A 27,684-nucleotide genomic window follows, 5' to 3' on the forward strand; every position below is an offset into this window, starting at 1 on the left:
TCTTTGCTTATGTGGTTCTTTTATTCAACTCATAGGCTGGGGGGGGGGGAATAGTGATTGGGTGCCACAAATTAGGGTGGAAGAACTCTTATAATTGGGTTACTTAATCTGATTTAGGTTGTTGGAATGCTGTATTGACACTAGTGTCAAGCTCCCCGATATAGAGTTCAAAATTAGAGTGCCGGAACCCAGTCACTCGATTGGGCTTCCGGCACCCTAGTTTTTTTTTTTAGTGTATGAAGTTTTTCCGAGAAGGATCCAGAACTGTGTAGTGTGAGATGATCTTTTCCGGATAAACGTGTTATTGGAATACAGCTCCACTGACGAGGGTTCGATTCCCGCCCGTGGCGGACTTTATTCCAAACAGATAATGTTCGTTCTAGGAACCGCCGACTTTTTCCTATCCTAACCTCCTCTCTTTGATTTCGGGTTGTTACAGTTCCCTCTATCAAACCTCTATTCCAATAGCAAGTTTATTCAAGAATTTATTTCTTGCAAAACGGTAACAATTACCAAACCCATATAGGTACCTACTTAAAACTTGAAGTCTCTTTGAGGCGAGGATTATTTATAAGAACATGATTAAGTACCTAATAAGTCGTAAATAGTCGTCGTAATTCAAGTTCCTCTAAATCTAAATTCATCTGTGTACCTCATAGAACAAATTCAGCCAGCAAACAAGCCTACTTAAAACTTGAAGTCTCTTTGAGGCGAGAATTATTTATAAGAATATTATTAAATACCTAAAAAGCCAGCCTAGATAGCTTAGTTGGTAGTGCGTCTGCCTTGTAAGCGCTAGGCCGCGGGTTTGATTCCCGCCCGGGGCGGATTTTATACTGATGGGATAATGTTCGTTCTCGGAACGGCTGGCTTTCTCCTATCCTGTCTTCCTTCTCTCTTCGATTTCGGGACGATCTAGCAGTCACAGTTCCCTCTGTCAAACCTCTTTAAAAAAAAACTTGATATTTGCATTCGCTTAAAAAAGTACAGTTACGGAACGGCTGGCTTTCTCCTATCCTGTCTTCCTTCTCTCTTCGATTTCGGGACGATAAGACCATAGCAGTTACAGTTCCCAGTCAAACCTCTTAAAAAAAAAAAAAACCTAATACCTAAGTCGTAAATAGTCGTCGTAATTCAAGTTCCTCTAAATCTAAATTCATCTGTGTACCTCATAGAACAAATTCAGCCAGCAAACAAGTATTTAAGGGTATTAGTTCCAATGTGTACCCTCATCAACATATGTATCCTAATTTGTTTGTCACATACACCTGCGAAAATTTCGCAAAGATTGTTCTATCAACATGTAAGATTCAAACTAGCCATTGTCTCAATGGCCACAAGTATCTTGATCTCAACTGCTCTCACATTTCTGTTATACTCTTGTGTCGTCAAAGCAGTCTGGTCTGTATACCCAGTCAACAATGTGCTCATATACCTCCAGATCTACTTGCTAATCATCTTACTCATGGGAACAGTTGTAATATTTTTGGCAGTAGTTGGTTCCTGTTGGTTTCCAGCCGTCATATCAGTTGGTTCACTGATTTCTGTAACAGCACCTCTACTTAGTGTGATGTTCCTGGCACATTTGGCTTTCCAATTCCATTGGTTCTATTTGGCTGCGTTTTTTCTTACGTGGATAGTGACGCTGGTGTTTTTCGTTTTCTATGAAGGATACCTGAAGGTTGTGAGTGACACTGCGTCAAGTCAAGAACCAAGAGAGGGTCAGACATGAATATTTATGTAATTTTATGACGTCGATGTGCGAGTATATGACTGAATTTCACGATCTCCGTCTACGTATTATGTAGATTGGTCTGATGTAGAAATGTAGATGACGAAGAATCTATGATGTCTGTGAAATTAGCTGAATCCATAAATTAGCTATAGAATTTTGCTATGGTGAACACTGAACCAAAAATATTACATACCGAATTGTGTGTTAATTCTTTAGTAACTAGCTCAAGATATTAATTTACATATTAATTTTACAGGTTCATTATACCTACAAAACAAAAGACTACATTTTTTGAGCTCCATTTTTCCTTATTTGATTTGTAAATAAATAGTCATAAATCCTTTTACTGAATAAACATGATTCAATCGTCTTTTCATTTCTCACTTATCTTCAACTTTTCCGAAAATGGCTTTTGGCCAGCTGAAGTAATAAATACCTTTTTTTCTCTTCATAACTTTTTAATGGTGCAAAATTTCACGTCTCCACTCTCTACGCACATTTTTTTTTTACAGCATTGATAAATTCTTGGTAAAATTTTGAGGGCAAGTCCTATCAGTGTTGGAGGAGAAAATATTTGGGAACCAAAATGTCCAAGGAGTAATCATGTGTATTACATTCTGTCTGGTTTATCATTCGGACGGACCTCGGACAGCCCTATACCTTTTTTTCTCTTCATAACTTTTTAATGGTGCAAAATTTCACGTCTCCACTCTCTACGCACATTTTTTTTTACAGCATTGATAAATTCTTGGTAAAATTTTGAGGCCAAGTCCTATCAGTGTCGGAGGACAAAATATTTGGGAACCAAAATGTCCAAGGAGTAATCATGTGTATTACATTCTGTCTGGTTTATCATTCGGACGGACCTCGGACAGCCCTCGTATACGAACATGCCAGACTCAAAACATCCATTGCATCATTTCTATTCAGTCTTCTCCTTATAAGTGTCCTGACTTTCCTTATCTACTCGTTCACGCAGAAGCCGCTATGGTCTGTCTATCCAGTACAAAATGCAATTCTCGTGCATTTCCAGATATACCTTATGATGGGATTACTCATGAGCACCCTCACCATATTCCTATCAACATTATTCTTCCGTTTCTTCGTCGGAGTGTTGATTGCTGCCACAACAATTACTGTACTATCTCCAATTCTCAGTTTGCTGTTCCTAGTGCATTTGTTTTTTAAGTTACACATTTTCTATATACTAGCGTCCAAGATAACGTGTGAGGTAACCATCTTGTTCATTTTCTTCTACCAAGGATATGAGAGGGATATCAATGATGAAATTGAGGAAAATGGATGATGTGTTCTGGCAGTAGATGTGAGGCGACAATGCTTGGAAGGCTCTATCAATAAACGATATCTATAACGATGATCTATAAAAGTTCAAATCAAACGCATTGTCCGTATATTTCGAATCGTGCAAATCAATCCATGAAGAAAAGAACTCAATTTTTAGCTGTCCATTTATTTATTTTTAATATGTACATTGAAAACGGTGAGTATTACACGATAAATTAGTAAGAAGGAAATCATATTCTAACGGAGCATTACAGAAATGACAGGACTCTTATCAACTAATAGTTCTTGGACACTAATGACATGAAGATCGGTCTAGAGATGAAATAACTGAGGAGCAGAAAGCTAAGAGGTAATGTTTTGTTAAGTACATGGACTAGGATATTCACCAAACCTGCATTTTCCACTTAACGTGTCATCACTAATCTAATGTGAGATAGATTATTAGCCTTTTTTCCTTTCGTAATGTTAATGCGCATTGACATTAGGAATTTCCAGGGGTGGGGATAATAAAATGGAAGAACTTTGGTAGTGGGGGTAAAAATTGACGATTAAAACAAGCTGAGCCCGTCCCTCCGGGAATTTTTTAGCCCGTAGTTTATTCGATCGTGATTAGAGAAAATCAGTACCTATGTGTTGTAGGTATAATAGTTATCTTAGCAAGTGTATTTACTGGAGCAGAAATATTTCCCTAGGTACTTGAGTTATGATAAGAAACGAAGACTTGTCTTTTGTAGGTACTCAATTCAAAGCTTTAGAAAAGACACAATAATAAGTGTACCTACCTAATTTGTTTAATATTCAGCTTATTATTATTATTCTTGATTTGATTTTTTATTTTACTTTCATGTAATGATTTAAAATCAAGACTAGAGCCCGTTCTCCGGAGAAGGGCCCTTTATTCCCAATATAATGTTTAAGTCACCCATCCATTTACTGGCCTTGCTCGGCGTAGCTTAACACAGGTGACGCTAAAACCGGTCTTAAAATAACGACTGAAGATAAAATTTCGAGATCAAAGCTTATTTGTGTGAGAAAATGTGAAAAAAATCCCCCCAAAACCAGTTTTTTTGGACAAAATTTGCACCACCATTAACATATGAGAGAGAAAAATTCGAATTAAGCTAATGTGCAATAACATTATGAAAGAAAAATACGCTTTCTCTAAACTACAAATTTAAAATTTAATAAATGATTCGCAACACCTACCTGTTAGGTACAAGTTTCGAGTTAACTTTCACAAAAATAGACTTCTATAAAAAATGTACAACAAAATTCAACCATTCAAATTGAACAAAAGGATTTAAAATCTTTTAAAATGGAGTCACATTTAATTCGCAGTAGGGGTAACTTTTACCTAGGTGAATCCTTTTATGTTAAAAAGAACACAGAAGATAATTTTAGTATTATACACAAATTTTTAAACAGAAACATTTGAAAATAATATAATACAGGAAAGATATGAAGACCCCTCGGGAAAAAAGATGGGAGTCCAATTTTCAAAAAAAATGAGTTAGATACGTTATATAGTATTTCCCCCCCAAAACTATCGATTTTTGAAGTCAGAAATGCGAAAAACAATGAGGGTACAGAGCTAGAACGATTTGAAAATATCATACACACGGAAAGAAAGATGAATGTCGCAGAGTCACAGCAAGAAAGATGAGAGTCCAAGAGTAAACAGAAACATTTGAAAATAATATAATACAGGAAAGATATCTTAAATTTAAGAACAGGAAATATAGGACCTTTTGTCAGAGACGATACCTACTTTTTGGACGTTTTACAATTTTATACCGAAACTGTGTGGAAATAACACCGGCGGCCTTTTGGCCTGAAGAGATCTTAAATTTAAGAACAGGAAATATAGGACCTTTTGTTAGAGACGATACCTACTTTTTGGACGTTTTACAATTTTATACCGAAACTGTGTGGAAATAACACCGGCGGCCTTTTGGCCTGAAGAGATGCAGACACACATTTTCTATGACTTTTAAAATACGAGTAAAAAAACTTTTTCATCAAACTTCTTTGTTTGGTTGTAATTAAAGATCTAGGTAGCGTCTCTAACATATTTAAATTTGCACATTTGGGTACTATTGTGCATTATATCTATTGCTCTATAGAACGGATAGAATAATAAAGATAAAAATTAATTTTACAAGAAACGTAATACTAATAATTATTAAATACAACATTCAAATTGATAAATAAGTTTAGAGACGAATGTCTTTGAGTTTGTATTTCAACCCAACTAATAGATCGGTATCTACTACCTACCTATCCAGACTTCAGAAACAAGGTTCTACTTACCTAGGTAGGTACCACAAACTTCTGTATCTACCCAAATTTTACCTGGGTACCTACCGTGTACATGTAAAGAAAGGGGTCTTACAGCATCGGGTAGATCTTTGTAAATATTTTTTATGAATGCCTGTAAACTACTGGATAATACCTACTAATAATTATTAAATACAACATTCAAATTGATAAATAAGTTTAGAGACGAATGTCTTTGAGTTTGTATTTCAACTCAACTAATAGATCGTTATCTAATACCTACCTATCCAGACTTCAGAAACAAGGTTCTACTTACCTAGGTAGGTACCACAAAATTCTGTATCTACCAAATTTTACCTGGGTACCTACCATGTACATGTAAAGAAAGGGCTCTTACAGCATCGGGTAGATCTTTGTAAATATTTTTTATGAATGCCTGTAAACTACTGGCTATGCAAAGTGCACTAATCTACTTCTTGGCTTTAGTTGCATCTTCAAATGCCCTACGTAATTTTTTAAAAACAAGCCAATCTACAAAGGAAGCTTTGATTGTCACAACATTGTCTAGGACTTGGTTGTCTACTTGAATGGGCTTATTACCTACATAGCTTTAGAAGACGCAGTAAACTTATTTTGTGATTAGGTATTTCCTAATAAGAGTAGAAAGTTTTTGCCTGATATTAGAAGAACTAATGTATATTTTCACTACTAGATAGGTATAAGGTATCCTACTTCTTGGATTTAGTTGCATCTTCAAATGCCCTACGTAAATTTTTAAAAACAAGCCAATCTACAAAGGAAGCTTTGATTGTCACAACATTGTCTTGGTTGTCTACTTGAATGGGCTTATTACCTACATAGCTTTAGAAGACGCAGTAAACTTATTTAGTGTTAGGTATTTCCTAATAAGAGTAGAAAGTTTTTGCCTGATATTAGAAGAACTAATGTATATTTTCACTACTAGATAGGTATAAGGTATGAATTGTAAAGTAGAAGCGGGAATCTCATGGATTCCGACGGATTTTATATCGACGGATGGCAGATTCAATATGGCCAAAACATCATTAGGGTTAGGGAATTTCATATATTTCACGGAGTTACTCCAATATTTTCACCACGATCAGTAAGTTTTAGAAGATGCTGTAGTTTGCTCACAAATTAAAATTTTCTCTCCAAAAACTCAATTAATGTGGAAGTTGTCAAGTTAAGTGGTCAGGTTCCTGACATTTGACGACAACAACAACAACACTAACAAGTGGAAGTTGTTTTAACTATAAACAAGTTTATCATATTATCACCAGAGTAAGGAAAGGAGTTCGCTGGAACTGCCAGCATTAGATCACACGGTCTGGTTCAGATTATCCATTGTCCCCTTGTAGTAGAGGCGTAGACACAGTGATGTTATTACAGTAGTTGTTATTGTTGGTTTTAGACGTCTTGTGATTGGTTACATTGTTGGGGGGCGGGGCGTTCGAGTCATAGAGGGGCGTGTCTTGTAGTCGAGTGTAGGATTCGGACCTGCTGGGTGATTCTGCAGTGTCGATGGCAGGTAATTCGGACTTGGCAGGAGCTGGCGCTGGTTTTTCACCGAGCAGCCAGTAAGTGGTCACCTTGCCTTTTCCCTGTAAGTTAAAGGAAAAAGACATATTAAGAACGGCCGTAAAATTAAGTTTGTAAAACAAATAAAGCTATTTTTTTTAAAATCATTTTCCCTCTCTAAAAAAACATTTTATTAAGTGTACTTGTTATTCCTAAGATTTTTGAATGTAAGATCTTACATCTCAACTTGTTATTCCCCATTCCTTTTTTGTGTAAAGAGTAGGTTGCTATTGTGTTTTCTTACCTTCATTTCAACCTCTCCTCTCAGCTCTGGAGTGCTCTCTGCACTCAGCGACGTGAAGCCGACTATGTCACTGAAGTAGATGGTCACACTGTCATAGGTCTCGGCCACCACACTCTGCCCTAGGATCAACTGACTGGCCACTGATCTGCAAACCAAGAGAAATGTGTTAGTTATACGTTATACTACTAAAGATAATCCAGCTTCAGTGCCTAAGGTCAGCCACTCACCACTAGGTAGACCTGACAGGTAGGTGCACCTGATCAGGTATACCTGACACCTGATGAGCGCACACACACTGTCAGGTAGAGCTGACAGGTAAGGCTGAAAAGGTCCGTCTGTCAGGTCTACCTGATACCTGATGAGCACACACACACTATCAGGTAGACCTGATCAGGTGTACCTGACGACTGTACGGCTAAACAGAGAGTGGATAGAAGAGTGAAGAGCTTTTTGCTCTCAGTTCTATCCATGTTTTATGAAGTTGTCTCTTCCCTCTATGTCTTTGCTCCATTCTGTTCTAGCCTAAGTAAGGTACTTGAAGGAAACAAACACCCTGTATGTCCATTATTCTTGGATCGACTGATTAAACAATCTCTTTTTTGGCATCCCTAGGATATGGAATGCAAACATATTTGGTAATGTTCGTAAAAGGCAGAGAGGACGTTTTGTTAAAATGTTTGCGTAATTTGACGTCTGTTCCGTATTGAAAGGAAATGTCTCAGATTTTTCTCCCGTCTACACTCGTTCACTAATAGCTTACGGCTTTTGGCGCTGGCATTGGGCCAAGATAAATTATAGACCTTCCATTCCTTCCTCATCCTTCCGTTTTTTAGCCCGTCCTTCCTTTATTATTACGATAGTAATAAAAAGGTATAAGGTACGGGCTATTGTATTCGCTTCGGTGTCGTCTGTCTGTCACTCTGTCTGTTCCCATAGAAGGACTTATCCAAACCTGGTTGACCTATATATCAAATTAAAGGTCTTTTTACCAGGAACACGAAAATGGTGATGCAAATTGTGTCCAGAAAACCATAAAGAAAAAAAAAAATGGTTTTTGGGGGATTTTTTTCACATTTTCTCAAACAAATGAGCTCTGATCTCGAAATTTGAAAAAAAAATGGTTTTTGGGGGATTTTTTCACATTTTCTCACACAAATGAGCTCTGATCTCGAAATTTGTCGCGACAACCTATAAACTCAAAGCAAAGCAATAAAGTTTTAGATAACACTTCAGTCGTTATTTTAATACCGGTTTTAGCGTCACCTGTGTTAAGCTACGCCGAGCAAGGCCAATAAATGGATGGGTGACTTAAACATTATATTGGAAATAAAGGGAGAACGGGCTCTAGTCTTGATTTTAAATCATTACATGAAAGTAAAATCAAAAAATCAAATCAAGAATGATAATAAACTGAATATTAAACAAATTAGGTAGGTACAAAGGTATTCTTTAACCACGATCGAATAAACTACGGCCTAAAACAGAGTGAAGCGGGGAGCATGGAGCTTTTTGCTCTCAGCTCTATGTGGTTTGAATTCGTCACATTCCTCTACGTGCTTGATGCTCTATGCTCTCCACTCCCCTCTGTTTTTAGCCTAAGGCCGGCCACTAAGTGAGTTTAAACTCGGTTCAAGTTTAACGCTCGGATTAAAAGCAATCTGATTGGTTGTTTTTCAAAAATTTCATTTTACTTAAACCGAGATTAAAATTTAAACGGACCGGCGGGAACGACCTGGTATTCCTGTGGTAAAACGCCTTATACGTAAAAAAAAAAAACTTAAACGGAGTTTAAACTCATTTCGTGTCCCCCTGGGGTAACACGACTTACCTGTATGCATTCCGATTCTCAGTTTGAGTTGGTCTGTAGGCCGATGTCGTATGGTGAAAGTGACCACTGTATCTAGGAGCGCCAGAGACATACGCGCTATTTCTCGCGCATGTAGGTTACCATTGCGCATGGGTAGCCCGGATACCACCATGTAAGCGTCACCAATAGTTTCCACCTGCGAACACAACAGAAAGGGTTATTTGGGGTCGAGTGGATTGGAACACATCACATGCCTTCAGGCACACTCCATTTGTCAAGGGTCTAGGTATTACCTTTGCCCTTGGGATCAATTTAATTTTTGTTAAAGCAAAGCTTTTATGAGCTGTCTCCAACGTGAAATCATCTAAATTTTCTTCACAACTCACAAGGCTTCGTGATGCCAGAACCAAAAGAAGTTCGATACTGCCGAAAAGGGCCTACAGTCAATTTTGAAGAAGTGGTGTTAAAGATTAATAATCTTTTCTAAATGATCACCTAAATGACGATACAAAATTTTCAAGTCACACTACTGGGACTCGAACCCAGCTCTCCACATTACGAGTTCAAAGTTCTGCCTCTAAGCTACAGGGGCTGATAGAACCAAGGAAAGTATTGCAAGGTGAGAAGTGACAAGTCCTCAGACTTCATTAGAAAGGGTCAAGTGACTTGCAGTCTTGCATACAAGTGGTATGTCGACTAATTATCCCTTCACACTGTCCCTGCATGCAAGTTACTTCACACTTGCATGCAAGTTACTAGCTCATTGTGTTCACACGAGTTAAGTAACGTTTAAGTATTGCGTGCAACTTGTAGGTATAGACTTGACCTATACTCCTACAGGAATGAGGCTTAACAGCATTAGAGCTCAGGATTCAGGAGCTGTAGTACCTAACGTCAGTTTAATAATTCAATGTTCAGGAACAACATAAATCTGCAATCAATTCAACCAGCCTAATGGCCTAGTTTCTGCCGCCTCCATGCTGGCTTTACGACGTTCATAAATTAGCTACCCATGAAGTTTTCTCGACATGTGAAGCATAAAAAAACATTTCCAACACTATCAAAATCCCATCTCATCCGTGTTGATTTAAACGGTCATTTTGATTAGAGAGGCGTTTATATGGCCTCAGGTCCTGTTGCTATTACCTTTCGAGTTCTCGTGAAGGCATTTGTTTCATATAAAATTAAAATTTATCGTCTTTCTTTCATACGCCTTTTTACGAGGAAAAAAGTTCGAAAAGCTGAAAGTGGAAAGTTTTCTCAAGCAAAGACTCTTGAGAGTAAACTTCCTCTTGTGTGAGGTGAATTGAAACAACCTCAGGTCCTGTTGCTGTTACCTTTCCAGTTCTCGTGAAGGCATTTGTTTCATATAAAATTAAAATTTATCGTCTTTCTTTCATACGCCTTTTTACGAGGAAAAAGTTCGAAAAGCTGAAAGTGGAAAGTTTTCTCAAGCAAAGACTCTTGAGAGTAAACTTCCTCTTGTGTGAGGTGAATTGAAACAAGTTGTGTTATATTTCACGATATTGCACAGCTAATATTGTTTAACGTTGAGAAATAACTTGCACTGTTCGTATGTTGGTTCACAGAACAGTAGTAAAGTTTCTATTTTTCTTTTCTACTGTTAGGTTGAATCTCCCCAAGGCCCATCAAGCGAAATAGCGTGCTCTACTCGTATATTGGATTCCTTGAAAAAAGACTTCAATTTAAGAAAGGCTAATATCGTAGGACAGGATTGCTCTAATTTAAGGAATCTTTGGAATACAAAATAATCAATTTTGTAATTTTAGCCCATCAAGCGAAATAGCGTGCTCTACTCGTATATTGGATTCCTTGAAAAAAGATTTCAATTTAAGAAAGGCTAATATCGTAGGACAGGATTGCTCTAATTTAAGGAATCTTTGGAATACAAAATAATCAATTTTGTAATTTTAAAGAATCTTTGGAATACAAATAATCAATTTTGTATTTTTAAAAAAACTTTTTCTGTGAAGCATATTAGAAGTGATCGTATAATGCAATTTAGCCCCTGGTTTTCCGACCATTTCATTTAAGAATTTTAGATTGTCAATCAAACTTTTTAATTAATCAATTAGCCTGAAGGTCATAAACAAAATCCATTGAAAAGGAAGGAGAACACATTTTCCTGAAGAATACTTCGAAGTCGGAAGCTCCTTTCTTAAAGTTCATCCAACTACTGGAAATAATTGACGGACAAATAAAATCGATGTTTGTTTCTTCCTTTCTGCAAGTGAGCCCCTGGATTTTCGACCATTTCATTTAAGAATTTTAGATTGTCAATCAAACTTTTTAATTAATCAATTAGCCTGAAGGTCATTAACAAAATCCATTGAAAAGGAAGGAGAACACATTTTCCTGAAGAATACTTCGAAGTCCGAAGCTCCTTTCTTAAAGTTCATCCAACTACTGGAAATAATTGACGGACAAATAAAATCGATGTTTGTTTCTTCCTTTCTGCAAGTGACAGTAAAGAAGTAGGAAAGGAAATCAACAGCGGGAATTTGTGTCGTCACTGGAATAAAAATAAATGCTGTCTGTTGAAACGCTTCCTCAGTCAATATATACTGATAGTATCCTCATCCATGTTTTTATTGCCTAAGGCAGTTTGTACATGGCTATTCGTTTAGGATAATTTTAAAATTTGGTTCAAAATGTTAAAATAATTTGGCTTTTAGAAAAGACTACCAAAGAGGAGTAAAATTCCGTATATTTTTTACTCTTCTTTGGTAGTCTTTTCTAAAAGCCAAATTATTTTGACATTTTTAGCCAAATATTAAAATTATCCCAAACGAATAGATGTTAGAATGAGTGTGACAGCAACAGAGGCACAAAATTAAGCGACCCTGTCTGAGTGGGAAAAGACGGAGTGTAGGTAAAAGAAGATTTTCTTCCTTTACTGTGACCTGGACTCCAAAAATTTGGAGCATTCTTTCCGGTAAGTTTGGATTCTTGCCCTCACACTGGCGAAACATCGTTTGGCCAAAAAAATAAATTAAGTTTGTAAAACAAATAAAGCTATTTTTTAAATCATTTTCCCTCTCTAAAAAACATTTTATTAAGTGTATCCAACTTGTTATTCCCCATTCCTTTTTTGTGTAAAGAGTAGGTTGCTATTGTGTTTTCTTACCTTCATTTCAACCTCTCCTCTCAGCTCGAGGTCGAATGTTCCAAATGTGTCCAGAACTTCTTTAGTGAAAGGACTCACATGAATCTTGAGTGCTGAAACATTATTAATTACGGAAATAATATATTATTCGACCAAAATATGTACCTACCTACATACATGTTGGATATACAACAATGAATGAACCAGTTTTCAACAATTTTAACAGACCAATGGCAACATCTGGTTGGTATCAGTACAGGTGACCACCTGAGATATAGCGTGCCGCTAACTATTTCGGGGAAGAATGGGTGTGCACAAATGAGGGACTGGTAGAAATCCCAGCGAAAAAATACCTTGTTTATCCTCCACAAGTAGGACTGAAAAACTTCCCTTACTCCCCAAAAAGGCGAGGTGGCATTCAGCACATACAAAAATCTTACCTTGACCATTGGATTCCATCCTGGAAGCAGTGTTGACCGTGTCTCCAAACAAACAATATCTGGGCATTTTCAACCCGACTACACCTGCAACGCAGGGACCTGAAACATTAAACAAGTTGATATTAATAAAATTACTTGTTTACATATTTGAAACCCCCAAATAATTTGGGCTAAAGTTCATTTAAGGGCTATACGGGGGAAGAAGCTCAAAAGGAGTTCGCTGCTCTCAGGAATTTCTTTACCTTTAGCCCAGGGCGCTCAAATTTTGCAGAGATTCGGTAATAATTCATGTTTATAGTTCAAAAGTGTATTCGGGCCGTGTCTTGAGAAATATACGGTTTGGCCTCTAAATGAAAGAAAAGGGGAACATCTAGTATATTTTGCTACAGAGATATGTAGGTATACTTTCTTTACCTTTAGCCACAGGGCGCTCAAATTTTGCAGAGATTCGGTAATAATTTATGTTTATAGTTCAAAAGTGTATTCGGACCGTGTCTTGAGAAATATACGGTTTGGCCTCTAAATGAAAGAAAAGGGGAACATCTAGTATATTTTGCTACAGAGATATGTAGGTATAATAGTTATCTTAGCAAGTGTATTTACTGGAGCAGAAATATTTCCCTAGGTACTTGAGTTATGATAAGAAACGAAGACTTGTCTTTTTTAGGTACTCAATTCAAAGCTTTAGAAAAGACACAATAATAACAAAACATCAAAACAATGGAATCTCTGGAATGGCAGAATGAACATTCCTTGAATATGCGCCTGCTGAGAAGGATATTTCCCCTTTTCTTCATTAGAAGCGGGGAGAGAGGGGAAATAGGATTACTTAACACACGCCTTTCAAGTTGCCTTTGTTCCTTTCATTTTCTCCTTTTCTGATTGTACAGGAATTGAAATCAAACATTTGCACAAGTACAATGTACAACATATATATAGGGATATTTCCCCTTTTCTTCATTAGAAGCGGGGAGAGAGGGGAAATAGGATTACTTAACACACGCCTTTCAAGTAGCCTTTGTTCCTTTCATTTTCTCCTTTTCTGATTGTACAGGAATTGAAATCAAACATTTGCACAAGTACAATGTACAACATATATATAGTATTACCATCATTTTATTTAACAAAGCTTCTATAGGTTTAGATATTTTGAATTGTACAGTTTTCAGTGAAGTCGTTTGACAAAAGAATCCAATTCAAAAAGTATTGTCGTATTGAACAGATAGTCAGAGATAACTAGGGCTGAAAAGCGGGGAGCATATAGCTTTTTGCTTTCAGCTCTATGTGGTTTGAATTCGTCACATTCCTCTACGTGTTTGATGCTCTATGCTCTCCACTCCCCTCTGTTTTTAGCCTAAGGCCGGCCACTAAGTGAGTTTAAACTCGGTTCAAGTTTAACACTCGGTCAAAAATAGCACATTTATTAATGTTGATTGTTGGTGGTTCAATTCATTAAGATGTTGTCACATCTTGATAGTGGTTTTCGAGCTAGAAGGAAAAATAATAGAGATAATTAAAAGAAGAGAGGGAAAAATGTAAGTAAAAGTAACGTTGAATATTTTGGTTTTCATTAAGAAAAAGAAGGCTGAAAAATGCGAGCTTGGAAAGGAAACAGGGCCGTATTTAGGCTTCAACAGGGCCGTATTTAGGCTTCATTTTTCCGCCTTAATTACTACGAAAATTTGGAGAATCCACTCCTTCCCCGTAAATAAAAACCTGGATACGGGCCTGGAAGGGAGGGAAAGAAATGGGGAGGATAAAAATTGAAATTATAAAAACGGGCGTGAGGGGAAGGTTTGCCGGCTAGAGTTTATCTTGGGGTTTACCGTGAGACAGAAAATGAGAACACGTTTCATTTCTCATTCTGTGTCTCGACTCAAGAGAGAAGAATCTAGATTATAACTACATACCTGCTGGTTCGGATATGTTCCAAGTATGTCACTAACATAAAAGCTCGAGTATTTATTTTTAATGTTTTATGTATAAAATGAAGGTACCTACATGTACAAGTACTTGATGACATAAAGTACCTACATTCCACAGTAATAGTTTTATAGGTCAGGATGAACTATTTTTCTTCACTTTCAGAAACCTACATAGGTAGGTAGGAAGGTCTAAGAGGGATAAATAGCAGTACCTGTTCTACCGTACAAACAGGGTATATTCTACCTGTAGAAGTAGATAGGGATAAGTAGAAGTACCTGTTCTACCGTACAACACAGGGTATATTCTACCTGTAGAAGTAGATAGGGATAAGTAGAAGTACCTGTTCTACCGTACAAACAGGGTATATTCTACCTGTAGAAGTAGATAGGGATAAGTAGAAGTACCTGTTCTACCGTACAACACAGGGTATATTCTACCTGTAGAAGTAGATAGGGATAAGTAGAAGTACCTGTTCTACCGTACAACACAGGGTATATTCTACCTGTAGAAGTAGATAGGGATAAGTAGAAGTACCTGTTCTATCATATAAACAGGGTATATTCTACCTGTAGAAGTAGATAGGGATAAGTAGAAGTACCTGTTCTATCATATAAACAGGGTATATTCTTCCTGTACAATTTTCATACACAACATAGAAGTACCTTATTCTTTCTGCAGACGCCTAAAACTATAAACGCTTTTAGTCTGGACGAATAAAAAATCCTTGGGAGTCTTTGTTTTACGTACGAGTATTGGCCAGGGTGTGATATTTCTCGTGGCAAATTGATTTATTGAGGAATATTTCTCGTTGGGAAAAAGTCTACATTTACATTTGCGGGAATAAGAAAAGTCGGTTACACCATTTACAGCCCCTACCCGGGGTTAGAGCACTGATACACCTTTTATTTTGTCCTTTGAAATGATACCTGCTCTCTTCAAAATTTCAGCACGCAGAGCGAAAGAGAAATAAGATTTGTTTTTGTTACCTACTAATTTTTATAAAACCTCTTCTGAGTTGAAGAAAGAAAGCGAGGTGAAATAACCTCTCTCTGGAAATAATGAAAAAGAGGATGAAATTTGTGAAAGCATACCTCAAAGACAATCCCCAAGAGGTGGTGAAATTTATTTATAATCCGCAAGATGAGTCTTCTTTTAGACATAACTTCGTATCTTGCTAGCTATCCCTTGCTAAAGAAATAGCAAAGGTTGAGTACGAAGGACAACTACTCGTAAAATTTGTAGCCAAAACCAAATGTCAGCCTAAAATTAGTCGGTCTAGGGCTAATTGAGAGGCTGACGAAAAACGTCGACTCCGCCTGTACACGGGAAAAGGCGAAGTCGGCGATAGATCTTACTACAGATGGATCTTACTTTGGTAACAGGCCGATTCATATTTACTTTGGTTAATATGTACCTACAAAGCTGATTGTATACTTACCTTGGTAACAACTGATTATTCGTATACTTACTTTGGTAACAACTGGTACAGCAACTCTTCGCACTTTCGTTTTTCTTCCAGATAGTCAGCTGTTCTCTCTTCGACGAGAGCTTCCAGGTTGTTGGCATATTGTTCCATCCGAGACAGAAGATTATCAAGAATGTTGTTGCTTTCATAGTCCCTGCAAACAAAGACAAATTGAACTGAGTGTTATTTATGGTTTATTTGGTCATGAAAGAAAAGATAAGAATTTATGCAAAATAGTATCATATGTGTATCACTCGTACACGTATAGCCTATTATACTATTGTAGCAAAAATGTAAGTTACCAAAATAGTTGTACGTTGTAGGTCTATGCACAATTAGTTTGTGTAGCCTAAGCTTTTTTTTAAAAAAGACTAGGATTACTTGATATAAGTAGGTAGGTACCTAGATACAGAAGAATCCTGCTCGAAAGCAAAACAAACATTTATTTCTCTGGCTCCAGGGGTTTTTTTCTCCTTATCAAATGAAATTGTACAAGTTGCTAGCTAGGTAGATATTATTAACATAGGTATACCAAAGCTAGTATAGCACTCCTTAACCTAGAATCCTTAAATCAAATTTTGGTAGACTTTTGAAAATAAATAAATTACTTAATCTATCTCTTTTAACGCCTACACTTGTGTTTTTAATGGGACTGAATTTTCCTACAGGCACTTTTGTATCTAGCTAGTCATATTTCAAACACTAAGGCCTAGAACGGCCTCCGTTTTTTTCCTCTCTCAAAAAGTTCGTTTCTCGCAAGCATGAAATTATACGAAAAAGAAAAATAAAACAATAAAGTTTTATTAGAGCTTGAGAAAAAAATGTGATATATTAGGCTTTGAAATTTTCAATTTAAAAGTTGGATGAATAAGGGGGGTGGAACTCCCTCTCACATTATTGATGACATTGAGTAAGGGTAGTAGGTGGAGGAGAACGAAGCATAATAGATAAGATGTCACTCTAACATTAATTAATTAATTAATAAAAACTTCCGAGATTCAATATTAAGGACAAAAAATTCATCACGAGAATCACCGATAAAAAAGGTAGATTATTGAAAACAAATTCAGACTAAAGGGAGAAATAAAAGAAAGCGCCGGTTTTGTAAAGAAGTGAAAAAAAGATTTAATTTTGAAAAATAAATTGACGGTAATTATTTATGTCGAAATGTCTAACATTGGTGAGAGGAGAAAGACGAGGAGCTTTTCTTTCAAAAGAGAGAAAATGGAAAAATAAAAAGCTAGATGTATACCTACGTAGACTGTAGATATTACACTTAATGGATTTTTTCCCGTGAATTTCCCAATTAAAAGAGAAAAGTGGAACTTTCGTCTCAGAAGAAGAATGAGGAGAACATCTCTCAAGGTTAAAGTGGCTGCTTTTCATTTTCTTAGAATTTTTTCAGAGGGAACAAAGGCTCTCCTTTTTGAATGACAAGAAAACCAGCATTTAAAGGAAAGCATCTACTTACCTACTTAAATATACCTGTTTGATAAAATCAATAAAAAGATACCTAGATTACCTATCTACGTACATAATAAAATAGAAACCTAAGTTCATTACATACTTATGTAAGTACCTATCTTTTGATGGAATAAAAAGAAATATGTAGGTACAATACAATAACGTTTCTATTCTATTCAACACCTACTCATGTTATTTTTGTGACATTGGAATACTCCTTCTAAGTATGAAAATGGTAGCAGCAGGAACAGCAACTTAGTGAAACAAGAAAAATATTGATACGTCTTTTGGTGAAGGTTTACACAAGTTACATGCTTAGCGTGTAAATAAATAACATTCAAATGTACAATATTCGCATATCTCCTGTCAAAACACATAGGGGTTTCTTTATTCGAGTTTTCTATCCAGCTAGGTATGCGGTTTTCTTTTATGAGTTATGACATTTTCCATGTTTCGGACTTTGGGTTCTGGGGTTGAACAGAGTTCACAGTATGGAAAATTTTCACAAGACAATACTCTCGGAAAAAAAGGGATGTCTAGTTATTTTTTGCTAGTTTTCCAGATGTGTCATGTACTTTTTATAGTACTCTTATTGTTCATTTTCTTTACTGCAAGTTGATAGGGTGAAATGTTTTCTCCGTGTGGGTAGGATTCGACCCTCGGCTGATGTTACCAGCTCGAGAAAACTATGATAGGCCAATAGGATTCCCCTACCCAAAATAGAATGGACTATGCTACACGAATGAGAAAAGGATTTCAGATTATAAGCTTCTACATCTACATACACGGGTATTCATTGTTTTCGTAAGAGATGAGATTTCCCGAATAAAATGGCTTTGGATCTTTGGAATTGATAGAGGACCACGGTCTCGAATACAACAGAAACCGGAGAATAACAGTTGCAACTTACAATTTCATTTTATTGAAATTCGAAACCAAATACCACTCATTTTTCATTCTTCTCTCATCATCTGAGACTTTTGTATTGACTGTCTGTGGTTTCACACCAAACGTTCTCTGGATCCGTTTCAATTTTCAAACGATATCCGTCTCTTCATTTTGAGAAAGCTTGCGGTTATGTCAGTAAGTTCTATTCACAGGATACTTCTGAGGTTTGTTCTTGGAACCAGGGCCTTCTATAGTCTCACGGGGTGGGGCCCCGGAGATAAATCCAACAATTTATTATTTACTAACAAAAAATATTAGGTACCTAATTGTTTTATTTTTCTTTTCAATAACTGACCATCGAAAATTTCAGCCGATTACACTACTTTCCTTATTATTATAGGATAAGGAAAGTAAAACTGCTGGGTCTGGGCCCCCTTGAAGGGCCCCCAGGGGAAAATGGGACTGGATGGACCCCCCCTGTGGAGGGCCCTACTTCCAACTGTCTATTCTACACTGTTCTTTTTGTAACCAAATATTTCAAGTTTGTTTCTATCTTGCATTTTCATTTTTAGCACTTTAATTTTAAAAGTGGGTATCTATCGCTTTCAGAGCTGTGAAGATTTCTCACGTACCTTCTTTCTTAGCTTTGGGGACTATAAGACCTCTCTACAGTTCTCTCTATCAAACCCCTTCTTCTTCTTCTTGTATCAGATGTTGGCTGGCTCACCAACAAAAAATCCATCTTTGGTATCATAACAGCTTTGAGATAAATCGACTTTTCATTGGAAGAAAAACGACAACATTAATTTTCTCTTGTCACATGTAGGTAACAGATATGCCAAGCCAAAGATATAGGGAGCTTTCAATTTTGAACTTTAGCTTTATCTTGACACGGTTTTCTTTTTTCGAGGAAAAAAAAAACTAAAAATGTCACGTTTTTAAAACAAAAACATTGCCAGATAATGTCGTGTATTGAATTGCTAGAGCAGCTATCAATAAAATGTGTCGTCCTTTTTCTCCAGACGCCTAAAACTATAAACGCTTTTAGTCTGGGCGAATAAAAAATCCTTGGGAGTCTTTGTTTTACGTACGAGTATTGGCCAGGGTGTGATATTTCTCGTGGCAAATTGATTTATTGAGGAATATTTCTCGTTGGGAAAAAGTCTACATTTACATTTGCGGGAATAAGAAAAGTCGGTTACACCATTTACAGCCCCTACCCGGGGTTAGAGCACTGATACACCTTTTATTTTGTCCTTTGAAATGATACCTGCTGGTTCGGATATGTTCCAAGTATGTCACTAACATAAAAGCTCGAGTATTTATTTTTAATGTTTTATGTATAAAATGAAGGTACACGTACAAGTACTTGATGACATAAAGTACCTACATTCCACAGTAATAGTTTTATAGGTCAGGATGAACTATTTTTCTTCACTTTCAGAAAACTATTTGACTGTTTGGCATAAGTCCAGGGAGTTTGGAACTTTCCAACCTATTATTTAATAAAATATGAATCTAAAGAAAGTTTGTTTTTTACCTTAAACTTTATTCCTCGGGGGATCTTCGGGATCTTCGTTGCATTTGGAGGAGAAGAAAAGTCTCGTAGCGATTTACGCAAACTGTTGCCCTCGTTTTCCCGAGTTCAAAAGAAAGTTTATGGAAATTCATAAAACAATACTGGTTCGGATATGTTCCAAGTATGTCACTAACATAAAAGGTCAAGTATTCATTTTTAATGTTTTATGTATAAAATGAAGGTACACGTACAAGTACTTGATGACATAAAGTACCTACATTCCACAGTAATAGTTTTATAGGTCAGGATGAACTATTTTTCTTCACTTTCAGAAAACTATTTGACTGTTTGGCATACGTCCAGGGAGTTTGGAACTTTCCAACCTATTATTTAATAAAATATGAATCTAAAGAAAGTTTGTTTTTTACCTTAAACTTTATTCCTCGGGGGATCTTCGGGATCTTCGTTGCATTTGGAGAAGAAAAGTCTCGTAGCGATTTACGCAAACTGTTGCCCTCGTTTTCCCGAGTTCAAAAGAAAGTTTATGGAAATTCATAAAACAGACCGTCATAAATTATTCAGACATACACGGTATATTCTACCTGTAGAACTAGATAGGGATAAGTAGAAGTACCTGTTCTATCATATAAACAGGGTATATTCTTCCTGTACAATTTTCATACACAACAAGCTGGGCCCGTCCCTCCGGGAAATTTTTAGCCTGTAGTTTATTCGATCGTGATTAGAGAAAATCAGTACCTATGTACCTACCTAATTTGTTTAATATTCAGTTTATTATCAGAATATCTGTTGATTTGATACATGCCCTTCACCACTACTACTACTACTACTACTACTACTACTACTACATGGAAGACGCAATACTACTCTTACTACATTGAAGGAGAGCTCCTTTTTTTAAGAGGTTTGACAGAGGGAACTGTAACTGATGCTATGGTCTTATCGTCCCGAAATCGAAGAGAGAAGGAAGACAGGATAGGAAATATCTGTTGATTTGATACATGCCCTTCACCACTACTACTACTACTACTACATGGAAGACGCAATACTACTCTTACTACATTGAAGGAGAGCTCCTTTTTTTTTTAAGAGGTTTGACAGAGGGAACTGTAACTGATGCTATGGTTTTATCGTCCCGAAATCGAAGAGAGAAGGAAGACAGGATAGGAGGAAGCTAGCCGTTCCGAGAACGAACATTATCCCATCAGGATAAAATCCGCCCCGAGCGGGAATCGAACCCGCGGCCTAGCGCTTACAAGGCACACGCACTACCAACTAAGCTAACTAGGCTGGTTAGAGCTCCTATTTTTCCTATGCTGACTGCTGAGAGAGACACCTTTCTGAAGAGTTTTGACCTTAATTTCTCATTTCTTCCAAACAGATTAAATTAAAGTAAGAACTGAATTATATGAAGTTACCTACGTAAGAAAACAACTAAATTCAGAAAAAGATGTCGCCTTCAGGACAAAACAGGAAGAAGGAAAGATTTGAAAGCTCTAAGAAAATAAAACAAAACCTGGATACCTATACAATTGTATTTAGTTCTTTACAAATTTTTAAATCATTAGAAGTTAAAAAGTTAAACACACTGAGAGAAAAAATCGCGAATTTAGGCCTAAAAAAGAGTGCAAGAAGCTTGCATAGTTGAAAAACGTGCAAGTTTTTTCATAAATTCTTTGATTTTACTTTCATGTAATGATTTAAAATCAAGACTAGAGCCCGTTCTCCCTTTATTCTATATAATATTTCAGTCACCCATCCATTTATTGGCCTTCCTCGGCGTAGCTTAACACAGGATCTAAAACTTTCTCGCTTTTAAGTTCATAGTTCGTCGCGACAAATTTCTAGATCAGAGCTCATTTGTGTGAGAAAATATGAAAAAAATCCACCAAAAACCATTTTTTTTTTGTTTTTTTTTTGGCTTTATGATTTTCTGGACAAAATTTGCACCACCACTTTCGTGTTCCTGATAAAAAGACCTTCAATTTGATATATAGGTCGACCAGGTTTGGATAAGTCCTTCTATGGGGACAGACAGACAAACACACAGACAGACACCGAAGCGAATACAATAGTCCGTCCCTATACCTTTTATTATTACTATTGTAATTTAATAAAGGAAGGACGAACTAAAAACCGACCTATCTCTCTTTCCCTCCCTCTTCTTCAAATGTCTGGAACGTTTTTAATGGAAACATAATTTAATATTCCCTTTGTTTTTCCACTTTTTTATGTAGAGGGACATTTTTTTCTCTTCAAACGACCTATCTCTCTTTCTTCTCTTTCCCTCCCTCTTCTTCAAACGTCTGGAACGTTTTTAATGGAAACATAATTTAATATTCCCTTTGTTTTTCCACTTTTTTATGTAGAGGGACATTTTTTTCTCTTCAAAATTTCAGCACGCAGAGCGAAAGAGAAATAAGATTTGTTTTTGTTACCTACTAATTTTTATAAAACCTCTTCTGAGTTGAAGAAAGAAAGCGAGGTGAAATAACCTCTCTCTGGAAATAATGAAAAAGAGGATGAAATTTGTGAAAGCATACCTCAAAGACAATCCCCAAGAGGTGGTGAAATTTATTTATAATCCGCAAGATGAGTCTTCTTTTAGACATAACTTCGTATCTTGCTAGCTATCCCTTGCTAAAGAAATAGCAAAGGTTGAGTACGAAGGACAACTACTCGTAAAATTTGTAGCCAAAACCAAATGTCAGCCTAAAATTAGTCGGTCTAGGGCTAATTGAGAGGCTGACGAAAAACGTCGACTCCGCCTGTACACGGGAAAAGGCGAAGTCGGCGATAGATCTTACTACAGATGGATCTTACTTTGGTAACAGGCCGATTCATATTTACTTTGGTTAATATGTACCTACAAAGCTGATTGTATACTTACCTTGGTAACAACTGATTATTCGTATACTTACTTTGGTAACAACTGGTACAGCAACTCTTCGCACTTTCGTTTTTCTTCCAGATAGTCAGCTGTTCTCTCTTCGACGAGAGCTTCCAGGTTGTTGGCATATTGTTCCATCCGAGACAGAAGATTATCAAGAATGTTGTTGCTTTCATAGTCCCTGCAAACAAAGACAAATTGAACTGAGTGTTATTCATGGTTTATTTTGGTCATGAAAGGAAATTCCGTATATTTTTTACTCCTCTTTGGTAGTCTTTTCTAAAAGCCAAATTATTTTGACATTTTTAGCCAAATATTAAAATTATCCCAAACGAATAGATGTTAGAATGAAGTAAGTTTTAGAAGATGCTGTAGTTTGCTCACAAATTAAAATTTTCCCTCTAAAAACTCAATTAATGTGGAAGTTGTCAAGTTAAGTGGTCAGGTTCCTGACATTTGACGACAACAACACTAACAAGTGGAAGTTGTTTTAACTATAAACAAGTTATTATCACCAGAGTAAGGAAAGGAGTGCGCCTGAACTGCCAGAATTAGATCACACGGTCTGGTTCAGATTATCCATTGTCCCCTTGTAGTAGAGGCGTAGACACAGTGATGTTATTACAGTAGTTGTTATTAAAGAAGATTTTCTTCCTTTACTGTGACCTGGACTCCAAAAATTTGGAGCATTCTTTCCGGTAAGTTTGGATTCTTGCCCTCACAACTGTACATTAAGGAGCGCGGTAGCGCTCTTCCCCGCCAAGTCAAGAAAGTTTGACAGCGCTGCTAGAGATATACTGTATATTTCTGAAAGAACAACAAAAATTACCTTGTAGACATCGAAATTCTCGATGACAGAATCGAAACACGTGTAGAGATCATTGAGAAGTTCAACAACTTGTAGCGGAGTGCTCTCTGCACTCAGCGACGTGAAGCCGACTATGTCACTGAAGTAGATGGTCACACTGTCATAGGTTTCGGCCACCACACTCTGCCCTAGGATCAACTGACTGGCCACTGATCTGCAAACCAAGAGAAATGTGTTAGTTATACTAGGTACTAAAGATAATCCAGCTTCAGTGCCTAAAGTCAGCCACTCACCATTAGGTAGACCTAACAGGTAGGTGCACCTGATCAGGTATACCTGACACCTGATGAGCGCACACACACTGTCAGGTAGAGCTGACAGGTAAGGCTGAAAAGGTCCGTCTGTCAGGTCTACCTGATACCTGATGAGCACACACACACTATCAGGTAAACCTGATCAGGTGTACCTGTCCATTGTACTTCTACGGCTAAACACAGAGTGGATAGGAGAGGAAGATCTCTCAAATCTATCCATGTTTTTTGAAGTTGTCTCTTCCCTCTATGTGTTTGATGCTCTCCGCTCCATTCTGTCTTTAGCCCAAGTAAGGTACTTGAAGGAAACAAACACCCTGTATGTCCATTATTCTTGGATCGACTGATTAAACAATATCTTTTTTGGCATCCCCAGGATATGGAATGCAAACATATTTGGTAATGTTCGTAAAAGGCAGAGAGGACGTTTTGTTAAAATGTTTGCGTAATTTGACGTCTGTTCTGTATTGAAAGGAAATGTCTCAGATTTTTCTCCCGTCTACACTCGTTTACTAATAGCTTACGTCTTTTGTCGCTGGCATTGGGCCAAGATAAATTATAGACCTTCCATTCCTTCCTCATCCTTCCCTTTTTTAGCCCGTCCTTCCTTTATTATTACGATAGTAATAAAAAGGTATAAGGTACGGGCTATTGTATTCGCTTCGGTGTCGTCTGTCTGTCACTCTGTCTGTTCCGATAGAAGGACTTATCCAAACCTGGTTGACCTATATATCAAATTAAAGGTCTTTTTACCAGGAACACGAAAATGGTGATGCAAATTGTGTCCAGAAAACCATAAAGAAAAAAAAAAATGGTTTTTGGGGGATTTTTTTCACATTTTCTCACACAAATGAGCTCTGATCTCGAAATTTGTCGCGAGAACCTATAAACTCAAAGCAATAAAGTTTTAGATAACACTTCAGTCGTTATTTTAATACCGGTTTTAGCGTCATTTGTGTTAAGCTACGCCGAGCAAGGCCAATAAATGGATGGGTGACTTAAACATTATATTGGGAATAAAGGGAGAACGGGCTCTAGTCTTGATAGGACCTCTCTACAGTTCTCTCTATCAAACCCCTTCTTCTTCTTCTTGTATCAGATGTTGGCTGGCTCACCAACAAAAAATCCATCTTTGGTATCATAACAGCTTTGAGATAAATCGACTTTTCATTGGAAGAAAAACGACAACATTAATTTTCTCTTGTCACATGTAGGTAACAGATATGCCAAGCCAAAGATATAGGGAGCTTTCAATTTTGAACTTTAGCTTTATCTTGACACGGTTTTCTTTTTTCGAGGAAAAAAAAAACTAAAAATGTCACGTTTTTAAAACAAAAACATTGCCAGATAATGTCGTGTATTGAATTGCTAGAGCAGCTATCAATAAAATGTGTCGTCCTTTTTCTCCAGACGCCTAAAACTATAAACGCTTTTAGTCTGGGCGAATAAAAAATCCTTGGGAGTCTTTGTTTTACGTACGAGTATTGGCCAGGGTGTGATATTTCTCGTAGTAAATTGATTTATTGAGGAATATTTCTCGTTGGAAAAAAGTCTACTTTTACATTTGCGGGAACAAGAAAAGTCGGTTACACCATTTACAGCCCCTACCCGGGGTTAGAGCACTGATACACCTTTTATTTTGTCCTTTGAAATGGTACATACTGGTTCGGATATGTTCCAAGTATGTCACTAACATAAAAGCTCGAGTATTTATTTTTAATGTTTTATGTATAAAATGAAGGTACACGTACAAGTACTTGATGACATAAAGTACCTACATTCCACAGTAATAGTTTTATAGGTCAGGATGAACTATTTTTCTTCACTTTCAGAAAACTATTTGACTGTTTGGCATAAGTCCAGGGAGTTTGGAACTTTCCAACCTATTATTTAATAAAATATGAATCTAAAGAAAGTTTGTTTTTTACCTTAAACTTTATTCCTCGGGGGATCTTCGGGATCTTCGTTGCATTTGGAGAAGAAAAGTCTCGTAGCGATTTACGCAAACTGTTGCCCTCGTTTTCCCGAGTTCAAAAGAAAGTTTATGGAAATTCATAAAACAGACCGTCATAAATTATTCAGACATGACATTCACGTTTGTAAGTTTGTATTTCTATGCAAGTTATGAATATCTGTTGATTTGATACATGCCCTTCACCACTACTACTACTACTACTACTACTACTACTACTACATGGAAGACGCAATACTACTCTTACTACATTGAAGGAGAGCTCCTTTTTTTAAGAGGTTTGACAGAGGGAACTGTAACTGATGCTATGGTCTTATCGTCCCGAAATCGAAGAGAGAAGGAAGACAGGATAGGAGAAAGCTAGCCGTTCCGAGAACGAACATTATCCCATCAGGATAAAATCCGCCCCGAGCGGGAATCGAACCCGCGACCTAGCGCTTACAAGGCAGACGCACTACCAACTAAGCTAACTAGGCTGGCTAGAGCTCCTATTTTTCCTATGCTGACTGCTGAGAGACACCTTTCTGAAGAGTTTTGACCTTAATTTCTCATTTCTTCCAAACAGATTAAATTAAAGTAAGAACTGAATTATATTAAGTTACGTAAGAAAACAACTAAATTCAGAAAAAGATGTCTCCTTCAGGACAAAACAGGAAGAAGGAAAGATTTGAAAGCTCTAAGAAAATAAAACAAAACCTGGATACCTATACAATTGTATTTAGTTCTTTACAAATTTTTAAATCATTAGAAGTTAAAAAGTTAAACACGGAAGTTCAAAATATAATTATTTTGTATTTTTAAGTTTCTCCCTTCTTTCTCTCCTGTCAACTTTCTCGCTTAGTCGTTCTCTCCTCCTTCTCTCTTCCTATTCCTCATTATTATATTCTTCCCCATTTCTCGTCCCTCCCAGTCTTTATTCTTTTCAAATTTCTCTCCCTCTCCGTCTCAGTTTCTCAAATGTCTTTAGTTTCTTTAGCATTAATTTTGAGTTAATGTTTTCTATTCATTAGAGCTTAACGTAGGAGCGGAGGTGGGTGAAAATATACATCAGGAGTTTATAAATTTATACCCGTTTATTATGTTACCTTAATGTTCATTATGTTACCTACAGACTATTATGTTACAGGTAAAACCAGTGGGGAATAAACCAGTTTGCTATTATTCTATTGCTTACTGACAGAGGTTGTGTTGGTCTTGTAGGTAGGTACATTGGCTAAATTTAAAGGAACTTTATAGGTATTCAAAATTAGAACTTCGACCATTTTGGTGAGATGTGCATGTAGGATGATATATGTAGGTAATCCTCTAACTGTGTTATAAAGTCGTAAATACCTTGTTGTAAAAAAAAAAAAAATATAATAATAATAGGTAATAAAATAAATGAGGGCACGAAACACGAGGTGTGCCAAGTCAAATGATTTTCGCTCAACAGCATGCGAATTTGTATGAACGCCTTGAAACTGTATTAGTTATGCAATGCGCAAATCATTAAAATTATCTTTGTTCTTCAGGAAAAAGATCCTGGGAAGTACATAGGTGTACTAGACAAGAGAATAATTGCCCCATGGGCTATTCTGGACATGAAAAATTTCCCATTTTCATACCATATGTTAGCTGTACACTTACCTACGAGTACAATGTTGTATTTTATTTGAAAAAAAAAAAAAAAAAAAATCACACAATGGGCCATAAACATACCCCGTTCCTAGCCCCGATGGCAAAGTTGGCATTATTTTTATCTCCCTAGCTTTCGCTTGGCTTAAAGCCAGAACGTGGAAATAATAAAATATAAATTTACGCTACATAACGAGAATGAGAAAGGGTTGGAGGGACCGAGAGAGAGAGAAAGGGGGACGGAGGAAGAGAGAGGGAAGGAGAAATGAGGG

At 36.8% G+C, this 27,684-nt stretch overlaps 2 protein-coding genes across 2 annotated transcripts; one reads left to right on the forward strand and one right to left on the reverse strand.

The window, feature by feature from the left end:
- Window positions 1–2,240: 2,240 nt before the first annotated feature.
- Window positions 2,241–3,596, forward strand: LOC113465471. The gene is made up of 2 exons (XM_026820005.1): window positions 2,241–2,389; window positions 2,613–3,596. Exons 1-2 carry the CDS (start codon window positions 2,339–2,341, stop codon window positions 3,039–3,041), a joined length of 480 nt encoding a protein of 159 aa, XP_026675806.1. The 5' UTR covers window positions 2,241–2,338; the 3' UTR covers window positions 3,042–3,596.
- Window positions 3,597–6,236: 2,640 nt separating this feature from the next.
- Window positions 6,237–24,049, reverse strand: LOC103524659 (atrial natriuretic peptide receptor 1-like). Its single transcript, XM_026820010.1, has 7 exons — window positions 23,982–24,049; window positions 23,487–23,729; window positions 22,739–22,888; window positions 15,930–16,079; window positions 12,535–12,668; window positions 12,116–12,207; window positions 6,237–6,939 (listed from the first exon to the last, which is right to left on the reverse strand). The coding sequence occupies exons 1-7, from the start codon at window positions 24,047–24,049 to the stop codon at window positions 6,676–6,678; spliced, it is 1,101 nt and encodes a 366-aa protein (XP_026675811.1). The 3' UTR covers window positions 6,237–6,675.
- Between the last annotated feature and the right edge of the window lie 3,635 nt (window positions 24,050–27,684).

Source organism: Diaphorina citri, unplaced genomic scaffold (assembly GCF_000475195.1).
Source record: "Diaphorina citri unplaced genomic scaffold, Diaci psyllid genome assembly version 1.1 scaffold111, whole genome shotgun sequence".
Lineage (NCBI taxonomy): Eukaryota > Metazoa > Arthropoda > Insecta > Hemiptera > Psyllidae > Diaphorina > Diaphorina citri.